Here is a 12013-nt window from a genome sequence, read left to right on the forward strand (position 1 = left end):
ATAAATAAGTCGATTTACGATTATATAACTTAATCTGTAATAAATACTTATAAAATACATTGGATATGAAACATGTTTAAATTGGTTTTTATCTTCTAGCTTCTAAAATATAAATTACTTATTACAATTAGTAAAATAATCGGCTTAATTATATTTAATTTCCCATCCCTAATTATATTGCAGCAGCTATAAAAAAGAAAAGCTAATAAGCAAGGGAAAAAAGAGAGGAAGATTTAGCTGAACCGGTCGGGGGAAAGAGAGAAAAATAGAGTCTGAGCTGAGTTACTCATAGTCATATATTATACATTATAATACTAGTATTATATGGCTGAGTAAAAGAAGAAAAATTATTCTAGCTAGATTGGTGAATTAATGAAGAAGAAGTTGCGTGAAAGAGAGTGAGCTAGAAGAAGAAACAGGGAGAGAGAGAGAGAGAGATACATAATTTAGAAGGAGTAAAAAAAAAGAAGTTTTCTAGTTGGACATCCAAAAGAGCTTGGATAATATTGTAAGGATGATGTTATCGACAGACGTGGGTATGGATTATAGAACAAGTATCCGTGATCGTCTCACAGAGAAGAAGAGCGAGTTAGTGTCAACAGAGAGCTCCCTCAAGAAGTATGTGGGAGACGTGCGACGTCGGCGTCCCCTAATGGGGCGATTGGGTCCAAGCGTGAAGCGAATACCGGCTGGTCTCCGCTTAGGCCCAAAGGTTGTTCCTTCGCCTTCCCCCCAAAGCATGAGAACAACGAATCCGAAGTGAGGGGAAGAGATGAGGAAGAAGAGGAAGAAGAGGAAGAACTGGTGGAGGATCCTCCAGTGAAGAAGAGTCGTGTGATTGTGGTGAACGAGAGTAAAATGAGCCGAGATGAGGCTTTAGAAGCCAAGAAGAAGGATACCCGAGAAACCCAGCGTAATAAGAGGATGTTTGGCAATTTAATGGGTACGCTTCAAAAGTTTAAAAGGGAGGAAACGCGAGTTCTTTCGTCTACTCGAGAAGCTAAGAAAAGGGAAGTGGAGAAGAAGATCGAAGATAGATCCGAGAAGGAGCGTGAGGATGCACGCCGTCAAAAAACGGAATTATTGGCTGAGAGATCTCGCAAACAAAAAGAAATACGTCTCTTACAGATTCAAATGAAACGAGTTGAAGAATTTGAAGTATGGGAAACATCCAAACGTAGACAAATGGGATTTATACGAACCAAAACAGGGCCTCCTCTCTTTTATCTCCCAAAAGTACACAATGATCAATCTATGACGGCCCTCGAGGAAACGATGGATACCATCGAGGAAGAAATCAAATTAACTAAGTCTAAATTTGAAGAAGATTTACTTAAAATGGAGCATAGGTTGGATAGTGAGGGATCCATGTCTGAAGACGATGATGAAGAATTCGCGGAAAAGCCTAAATCCATCATCAGTAAACCTCAATCTGTAAATGGCTCAAATATAGAACACAATGGCAAGCAAGTCATTGAAGAAGAGAAAACAATTAAGATAGTCGTAGACAATAAGGACGCTGTAGCAAATGTCTGTCATCGTGTTCCTAACGAGAATAAACATCCTATTGTTATTAATATAGATGAAGTTCATGCTCATAGTGAAAAAGAAAATGGTCAAGATTCCGCTATTAAAACGGAAAAAACGGAAGACGCTCCCATCAAAAGTAAGTCCGATCCTTCTTTGAAAGTTGGAGTCAAGCGCCAACTTGACAAAAGCAGAGTAACACTTGCTCCAAAGGTTGAAGCGAACGAAAAAGTGAGTGATCATATTGATGCTGCTAAGAAGAAGGATAAAACAAAGTCACTAAAGGATGAAAAATACATCCATGAACATCTCGAAAAACCTCGTGAGAAATCTCCCTTGCCACCAAAACAACCAGACTCTCTAAAGAATCATCAGCAAGAGGAAAAAGAATCTAAAAAGTTTACTGATGCTAAGAAGAGATCTTCAAAAGTAAATGAGCGTCCTAGTCGTTCTTCCAAAAATGTGAAGCAAAGTAAACCAAAAGGTCGCTCAAGTAGTTCTACTTCTTATTCTTCATCCTCCAGTTCCTCTTCTTATACCTCCTCTTCCTCGGATTCATCCAGTTCAGACGATGAAGAAAAGAATCGCCGCAGCAAAAAAAATACTAAAAAAGTATCAAATACTAAAAAACGTAGGAGACGCTCACATTCTAGTAGTAGTCGTTAGTGATCTAATTTTTTCTATTACTTCAATTAATATGTTATTTTTGATTGTAAAAAAAACCCCGAGATAAATATTGTTTTTTTTATTTTATTATAATTTTCAACATTAGGTATTACTTAATCAAAAGGAGGTGTTTATAATATGAAAATTATCATATTTTATTTTGTTCAAGATTAAGGAATTTAGTAATTGTAACATACATAAAAATGGATCACTTAAATATTCATGAAGTCGTGTAATATCAGAGATTACTTCATCTTGTGGTTGGCTTATTTGAATTCATAAAAGTTCATTTGTAACATTGAATTAAATATCAATATTGTTATTCAATTTGATTGTCCATATCATCGTAGGAAAAGTCTTCAAAAGTTTCTGTCGTAGTTTGGTATAAGAATTTCTCTGTAGAACAAGATTTGGCTGTACATATCCATTTTCCGCAGGCACAGATACTGAAATTAAAATGATACTATTACTTATTAATGCCGTTTCAGTTATTTTTTTACATATGGTTTTTGCAATTCTAAAATTAGGAGTCTGTAGATTAATGTCTCACTCGTTATTTTTGTAAATCTTTTTTATTTAATATTAACACATAAATCATAAGAGATGTATAATTTTGATATTTCTATATGTCGCTAAATGAAACTTAATATTCTTACTTTTTACAATGCGTTGGTCCTAAAAATAAGGTTTAACCACAGCTTGGTGTATAAAGTTTTGTATAATTTTTGAATGTGATGCTTAAAATTCGTTTGTCAACTTGTGTACACCTCATTGGTTACTTAATGTATGTTTAAAAAAAATCATATTTATGCTATTTTTTCCCACTTGAGAAACAGACTGAGGTTTATACACTTGAAGATAATTGTTGCTTCTACATTTCTGTTAGTTAAATCTTTTAAACTGATGAAGATCATTGCAGTTATGAACAAACTATGACTATGGGTAAGTTAACACATAAAACACTTTTAGACTTGGAGCTTTCATATTATATTATCTTCATGAACATGCTACTTGATAATGAAGAAGATCAATTCTTTATGCAATATAGTTACTCTGATTAGTTCAAATGATCATATTTATATGTGGTATGTCTACTTAAAAACGATCTTCAATAAAAATCAAGAAATTTGTGGGAGGAGTTCAGATAGCCATTAGTTTTGGCTGTAGTTTAGAGCCTTTACTTGATCTAAGATACTTAATTTGGCCCAGATATGGACTTTAGAATAAAGTCTATCACTGTGTCATTTTTTGTGGCGATCAATTTTGGCTACTTGATGTGCAATTTGCGGAGCCTCCACTGGGTTAATGAGATTAATTTGTTGAAAAAAAATTGACGATAATTCGTCGAATGTAATATGTAATTCACACTCAATTTTGAGAAAAATCATTTTGGCTTGCTTAATGATTTTTGGGCCACAAATTTGTTATCTGATGTATGAAAAAAATTACTTGGGTGCGTTTACTAAAATTTACCATCACCACTTTCTCTCTCTAATTACTCTTCCTTTTTTTTCTCTCTCTCTTTCTATACCAACAACTTTTTTTCACTAGACTCAACTAGATATTAATCCTACACCAGCTTAATATATTAAAATGCATGATACAGTACAAAAATACATCACCATGATAATTATTAACATGATAATCTGGATCGTTCAAATTACACCAACGGTCATAATTCCCCATAGTCTTATTCTATTCGTGAATTTAAAAGAGGGACCATGCTTGCAGATATCTTCAATGCTCTTGCATCGGAAGAAGCTGTGATTGGGTGGTTTCAAGCCCGAGGACTCCTTCCATCGTTCTTGATTTGTTCGTGCGGCAGGGATTGTAAGGAAGTATTGCGTGCAGGTATTCCCTGGTATAGGTGTTATCGGGCATCTTGTAGGAAAATATATTCAACTAAAAAAAAACTTTTTGGGAAAAAGTCAAATTTCTTTGAAACATTCTATTATGATAATTTATCATTGATCGAAATTATCAACAGTTTCTACTACTGTAGACTAAACCGGCCTGTTTAAACGTATAGTTGTAGATTGGTATACTTTACTTTATACTTTTCTATGTTACAGCATATTTAATATCTAGTTGGAGTCTAGGGAAAAAAAGTTCTTGGTATAGAAAGAGAGATAGAGAGAGAAAAAAAAAAAAAGGAAAAATAATTAGAAAGAGGAAGTGGCGATGGTAGATTTTAGTAAACGTGCCCGGTTACTTGAAAAAACCAAATTGAATACTAAACACTTTTACCCTTATATGTTACATAATTTCATTACTAATGTTATTATCTATTATATTACTATCGAGTTTTTTAGTTTAGAAAACAAACTGAGTAAGTTTGAAGTGAAAAATATTTGGGGTCAATGTTATTATTTATTACAGGGAATCTTATATATACAAAAAGAACCGTATCTATCTTCCTCCTCCGTTTTTGCTGCCTAGCAACAGTTTTTGTTTTCTTCTAGCTATGTCTATTAACCTTGGCTATATCTACTATTAAAAATAAGAAGTGAAGGGAAGATTGTATTTGCAAGTTAATTCGCCTTGGATAAACACTTATGAGAATTCAATCTGTTCCTTATTTGTTAAGCTAGTAACATGAAGGGGAGATTGCATTAACCAGTTATTTCGTCTTGGATTGCTGCAATTCAAATGAACACTTATGAGCATTCTATTCATATTGAAGCATTGGATATTAAGCAAGATACTAATTTATTTGACCGTAAAGTGATTATGTTCTTGGTGCATGTATTAAGCGATCTTTACTTTAGGCAGGATAGGAGTAGGTTAGTTTATTGACATGGGATTGAACAGGGTTTAATTTACAAAGGTTATTATAATAAACTTTTTATGTTTGATATAAAAAAACATCAACAAAAAAATTATTAATCATACATTTGGTTTAGCTACGAACTGAGAGGATTGTTACGTAGCTATCTGTTGATTGTTTAGTGTTACTGATTATTTTGTATCTTTGCAATTTGTTGTGTTGTCTTCAAAGCATGCATAATTGTGGGAGTAACAATACCTGTTGAGGAGTAATTCTGAGGAACATAATCTTTTTTTTTCATCAAACTAATTTCTAATTTTGACAGCAATTTAATCAGGGTTAATTGTATTCCTCCTTAGTCACTCTTCCACGTACAACTAGTGGACTTCACGTACTCCAAATTCCTAAATATTAATATAGACTGCATTTAGGGTATTCCTTGTTTATTACCTTTTAATTATCGTATTTTAGTTTTGTATCGAATATTTGGATTTGCAAATCTTCATCATTTTAGATATTCAATATATTACAATTATATTTACAACATTTAATCAATGTTTAAGACAAAATTTGGTATTCAAATGACAGTGGATTGTACTTGTACAGTTACATTTGGTAATTAAAAAAAATCGACATTAAATTCAACTTAATAATGATCTTTACCTACAAACGCTATTATGTTACTAAATATTAAGCAAAAAAAAAAAAAATGCCGGAGAAGGAATTTACATTGATTTTTACAATACAAATATATATTTTGTACAGACCAGTGTCTACAGGGGCGGATGGAGTACACCTATTGGCAGTTCCAAAAGTCATGAAGCCATGGGCAAACCACATCTCCAGTTCCCCTCGCCACAAAAAAATAACAACATAAAATGGACGAAAAATTAATCAAAATAACCTATTTTTTAAAGCCACAAACAAACTAATAACAAATTTAAATATTAACCAATACTAAAGACAACTAGTATAATTTATATATTATGATTGAAAATGATATGATGTCCCTGTATATTAAAAAAAAGAAACCGAAAATTAACAAGGTTAATTTGAAGAATGTTTTGAGACAAGAGGCTTAACTGCATGACGTTTGATTAAAGTAGCTGCAATCAGCTATGCGATGAAAGACATGTACATAGACACCTCATAAAAAGCCTCAGTGTTACTCTTCGTCTTTTACTTACTTGTGATTACTTTTTACGTATTGTTCTCACATCAACAATAAAAGAATAATTATAAAAGTTTTGGAAAATATTTCATTAAATATTTTAAATAATTATGCTACATAGTATAGGTTAAATTAAGGTTCATTTATCTTTTTTTGGGCCACGGACGGACTGGTATTCAGTAGTTGATCTATATCTGCATATTTTATTTTTACTTCATAAGTAAATATATAACTTAAATTATAAATCTAGCAATTATGAGTACATTGAAAAAAATTAAAAAAAATGGTATTACTTTTAACAAAATATTCTGCCCCAATCTCAATTTTTGTTATTGTGAACAGAAGTCACTTTTAAAAATGAAATATCTTTCGACTGATAATAAAACAGAAAAAAAATTCAAATGTTCATCACAACCCGTCATTGATCTTCTCCTGGAGCTCCTCCAGAAAGGTCGGAGTACGTTTTTGGACGCAGATCGATCTGCCTTCTTCCTTGCTGGTGTTCCCATACCTCCAGACTCCCTGAACTCTTTTGTGATTTTATACACGGTGACAGAGGACAACTTGAGAAAGTCGATGATCTTTTAGGCGCACGGCCTGCACGGAGGGTGACAATGATCACTGCACCACGGTCGTACTCGGCGGACATTTTCAACACTTTGTAAACAGGACTTATACAAAATTGTCCGCTAAATCTGATAAACTGGTTTTTCAAGCTGTACAACTAAGGGTTCTCAAGAAAAACGGGTTCAAAAAATTCTTAATTGTAAAAATACACCCTGTACATAAACATCACAAATGTCATTTATGGCCTGACCCTTCTTATCATCCTTGATGCAAAGCGATTTTCTATTGATTACATTATCGTATATGATTGAATATATATGAACTGGTTGATTGATAGCAATGATGACCAGAATTGTAAGATGTTCTTGTGTCATGGTTGACTTGAGGTAAGTCTTGACGAACTTTATAATCGAAAACTTCTCTCTGTTCTAACAACAGTGAGGGTAACAGGAATACCAATTTTAAGAGAAGTCAGAAGCTCAAAATAAGGATTTGATCTTTGATCGCAAGTCAAACAAGTTCTTCAGCTCCTGAACAAGATCTCTGCTATCCAAATCTCTTATGTGTCAGCTCTACAAAGTAAAAAAAAGTGTGAATGGGGTGTAATGGTTGTATTTATGCGTTAGAAGGCTTGTCCCAAGAAATGGGTTAACATTTCAAATATCCATAATAGTATTATATGTTTTAGCTATTAATTTCCACAAGGAAGAATCAATTTGTAATAGAAACATAATTTAAGGTTATTTCAATTTAAAAAGAAAAAAAGAAGTCAGGCATATTCATTTAACCCCATCAGTTTAATTAAATTTTTTTTTTTTTTTAGAAAAAATGATTTATTTTATTTTAAAAAAAACCATTTTTTTATAAAAGTTCTTACTTTATTATAGTTTTTTAATAAATGGTTTTGATATTTCATTTGATGACTATTTTTTTATTTAGAAAGTAATAATTCTTTCCATTTTTTAAAAATAAAGGTCAAATATATTTTTAAGCAAAAAGAGCATCCCATTTTTGACAATTCTAAATTGAAATGCCCTTTTTTTAAGACAGACATTTCAATTTTTTCCCCAAAAGACAATATCTTTTTTGAACAATTTGACAAAAATTTAATTTATTGTCAAAGATAACCTCTAATTTCAAAATTATGACAACAAACATCTGTCCCTTAGTCACGGGCCTGTTCTAAAGTTCTTGAATTATGATAACTTGCTATCAAATCATTTATTTGAAAGTATATAGTCGAAAGGAGAAATATAAAACAAGGTAGCAAAAACTCTGTCCAAAATATAATATTAATACGTTAGTAACTATATATTTAGATTTGGCGAAGAATATATTAATAATTTTTTTATATGTTTTACTCTCACAAAAAGTGCTTAAATATAACATTAAAAGTATAATTATTATAACTACGTAAGGATGATCCCCTATCCTTCATAATTTAATGTATAAAGAATATAACACAAAAGATAAAAAAAAAAAACCTCGCTTAGAATTTATGTCACTCATAACTTTGTACGATTACTATCTCAATTTATTAATTCAAGAAATTAAATAAATCCTTTTAAGGGAGACTGAACTACAAAGACCAGACTATATAGTCTTCATGAATAGTAGTTATATTTATATAGTTGTAAAAATATGACTTTTTACGAGCGCAATACTTTTTTAATTTCCTTATAATTATTCTTTTATTCATGAAGAGAGAGAACATTCAAATATAAAGTAATCACTAGTGCTTAAATGACGGAGAGTAACACTCAAGATTTCTTGGGAGTTAGGTTGGACTCAGACTATAATTAAGGATCGACAAACGGAGAAGTTCCTGCCTATGTTCTTGCTAGGTACAGAGTGGGATTTGTGTTTAATTCCTTTTCCTCACGGCTACTTTGAGCTAATTTAATAAGACGTCATGATAGATGTGCTGCTCTCATCTCAAACGCTCTTCAAATGCTGGGGATTACCATGAGGATTTTCGTCCCCCCTCGTACATATAGTTTATAAATTATACAGTGCGCAGAAAACTACCACAGAGGAAAATTGCGCGGGATAAAATTGCTCATATTTTATTCTAACTTCATAATGAATAATAACACATTCTAAATTTGCTTAATATTATTTATATATCTATACATCTCTAAACAAATTTTTGTTTGTTCCATCCCCTATGGGAGAACCTTCAAGTGTGAGTAATATTATTGAAATATAGGTGAAGGGGGGCGGACTAACTAGCTTAGGGCCTCTTAAATATGGTTGAATACTACTCTCCGCCCTTTAGTATTAGGGGGTTCTTTGGATGAATGCGATGCTTTGGTTGTGGTTTTTAAGGATCCAGGGGTCCCTTAAGTACCCTGTGTAACCAGAGGCACTGGAACTATTTTTTTTTGGTATTAGAGGGGTTCCTTGGATGTATTGTTTGAATCAGCGATGGTTTTTAGCAATTCCACTCTACCCCCGGGCCAATCCGAGGGTGGAAGGTATTCGACCTTATTTTAAGAGGCTCTAAGCTATTTAATAACCTCTCCTCCACCTATATTTCTATAATATTACTCACATATAAAATTTAATATATTTTCTTTTTTAATGTTTTGAAATTTTATTCAAAAAAATTTAATTTTTGAAATTTTTTTACATAAAATTTAATTTTTCAAATTTTTTTTCGAAAAATTTATTTATTGAATTTCTTTTCAAAAGAAATTTTAAAAACCAAGCCGCCCTTACCGTGTACACTTAGGGTTCAACTAATGGCTATATAACCCTGGGATATTGCTGTGACAACGCTCTGATAACATGCTAGCAAATAGTTGACATTAGATTGCTTTCTACTTTAATATAGCTTGCTATATGACAGCGAAATTTTTTGCTGAAATATTTATAATAATCTTATATATACTCACCATCCGTTACAATCCACCCGAATCGTGGTCCTGTCTTCAAACATTTTTCTGTCTTTAATGCAATCTAGAAATAATTAAAACAAATTTTAGATTATATGTTAATAAATACATCTTTTTATACATTACAACAGTGGTTCACAACCTTTTTATCGATGTGAAACCCCTTTATGTATTTTTTTAGGGAGGGGAGGGGTGAGCTATTTTTGCCCGGATATCTGGGTCTAGGATTAAAGAATTTATTGATGTTCTTAGAAAAAATCTTGGGAATTTGTCATGATGTTTGAGCCATGGTAAGGAATCACTGTATTACAGTAATGGATAAGCTTATTAATTTGATAGAATATTGCACAAAAATTTATCCTTTCAAGATGTAAGTTTTTATATTGAAAATATATTCCAAAATGACACAAATAATATTTACAAGGAGACTAATTTAATCTAGTTAGTTTGAATATGGTGTCAAAGATGAATCTTTTTACCTACTATACATTTTTAATGACTCTTTCAATATATTATTAACATATAATATGGAAATTGATAACTTAAAATATACCTATGCACAAAAGGTCACCATTAATTTGTTCATTTCTATGAAACATTAACATACATAATACTCATTTGAAGATTTTCTACCTTGTGGTGTAATAGACCGTAAAACCAATTTCTAATTTCATAACATCATTTCATGGATATATCAAGAAAATTTTTAGACGATTAATTTAACAAACTCTTGTTGAGTTTAAACGAATTAAATTGCTGAATAATTTAAATTAGGGCTCTTGAAAAATATCAAGTAAATTGCGAAAAATGTCGTAAAAATTGATCATTCCATCAAGATCATGGTGTTGTGGTGGTTGAATATGATTTGATTGACTCCAACCCTCATTTATATACCTTGGGTTTATCAATTGCTCACAATACTTTGTCAAATAAATGAACTTAAGTCGTATATAAGTAACAAAAAAATACTTTAGTTTATAACATTTATTTATAATTCATTACATAATGTATCAATAGTTTGATGGTTTGTTTTTGCTTTATTGTATTGTATTTTTATTATATCGAACGTGACATCTCTATTTATCTTGATGAGTGCTTTGGGCCACATCTACATCCACATCTGAAAATGTAATCTTCTTTTGTAGGCTTATATTAGGAACCTAAGTGAAATGCAAGGTAACTAGAAATACCAGGTTAGACCATCATGTAATCGGGCTTCCTAGAATTTTCAATCTGATGTATTGTACCAACTGCTGGGCAAGACAGGCAGATTTGGATAAAAAAACGCAACAATTCATAGTCTATGACGTCACGATTACTTAAATTTTCAGTTTAATGTATGGTACCGACTGACTGCTGGGCAAGAAAAACAGATTTGGACAAAATACGCAACCACTCATCTACTATCAGGGCGTTACCTCGCTAATACAAAAATACCCTATATATTTTGTTGTCAGCTGTCGATTGCCTCCTCTCCCTTGATACGTCATGGCTATTTCATAATTTATACTTTTTCATAAATACACAAAGTAATAAGTTATTCTATACATATGCTCCGTTTCCAAAAGAACAGGATTACAATTTCTTCAAGATCCCTTCGTTGTTTATATTATATTTATATTGGCCATTTTATTATTTATATGAATAAATTTTGGTTATCACATATTAAGCCAAATTAAAAGCTACTCTTGTAATAAAATTTTACTAAGCCATACTATAATAATCTAACAAATAAAATAAAATACATTGTAGATTTAAATATTATATAATATATTTTAAAATGGTGAATAAATTATATATGACGGTGATAGGCTAGGAGATCATACGATATATATCGCAACTGGTATGATTAACCTTTTTTGGTAACTACCAGATGATTTCAGGCCTTTTTTCTGTTTCTTTTAGGAGGAAAGGTTGTGTGATACAATAAAGATAACTACGTGCTGACGTCAATATTAAAAGCATGGTGGAACTTAAAGATCAGTCGTACACGCGTTATTGTATAACCTTGGCTTTCTATTAACCCTGAGTGAAACGTATGTATGTATCTTTCAGCACCAAAAAAGCATTGCCCAATTTCATCACCATTTAAGTCGGAAAATCTGGAAATTGCTGTATTTTGTTGTTAAACTCTGTATGGATTAATATTACACCTTCTAACTACATCAGTGTCCCACCACCTTGGGGATAATGTGTTTTGTTTGGAAAGCTTGTTCATGTCCCAATAAGAATTCTAAATATCTGAATATATAGATAATATGGATAACATATAAATATGTATATGTACAAGCATTTAACATAATATATGTACAGGTGGTATATAGATATGTATATAATAATATATTTATACGATAGATGTGTAAATAAACTATGTCTATCTTTGAATATATAGAAAAATGAGGCTACAGATAATCCATA

The 12013-nt window shown here is 31.6% G+C and overlaps 2 protein-coding genes across 2 annotated transcripts in view; one reads left to right on the top strand and one right to left on the bottom strand.

The window, feature by feature from the left end:
* The first annotated feature begins 858 nt into the window (after positions 1 to 858).
* On the top strand, positions 859 to 2261 carry LOC121113735 (uncharacterized). The gene has a single exon (XM_040707588.2). It carries the CDS (start codon positions 859 to 861, stop codon positions 2191 to 2193), a length of 1335 nt encoding a protein of 444 aa, XP_040563522.2. The 3' UTR covers positions 2194 to 2261.
* Positions 2258 to 12013, bottom strand: part of LOC121113734 (follistatin-related protein 1) — a 260114-nt gene continuing 250358 nt past the window's right edge. The window contains exons 7-8 of the mRNA XM_040707586.2: positions 9596 to 9659; positions 2258 to 2639 (exon numbers count right to left, since the gene is read on the bottom strand). Of these exons, the coding sequence (XP_040563520.2) occupies positions 2513 to 2639; positions 9596 to 9659 (191 nt within the window). The 3' untranslated portion in view covers positions 2258 to 2512. The remainder of the gene's footprint in view (positions 2640 to 9595; positions 9660 to 12013) is intronic.

Source organism: Lepeophtheirus salmonis, chromosome 2 (assembly GCF_016086655.4).
Source record: "Lepeophtheirus salmonis chromosome 2, UVic_Lsal_1.4, whole genome shotgun sequence".
In the NCBI taxonomy this organism is placed as follows: domain Eukaryota; kingdom Metazoa; phylum Arthropoda; class Copepoda; order Siphonostomatoida; family Caligidae; genus Lepeophtheirus; species Lepeophtheirus salmonis.

What these genes read in the sequence shown, in the direction of transcription:
- LOC121113735 (XM_040707588.2), top strand. Translation starts at nt 859, where the DNA reads ATGAGCCGAGATGAGGCTTTAGAAGCCAAGAAGAAGGATACCCGAGAA.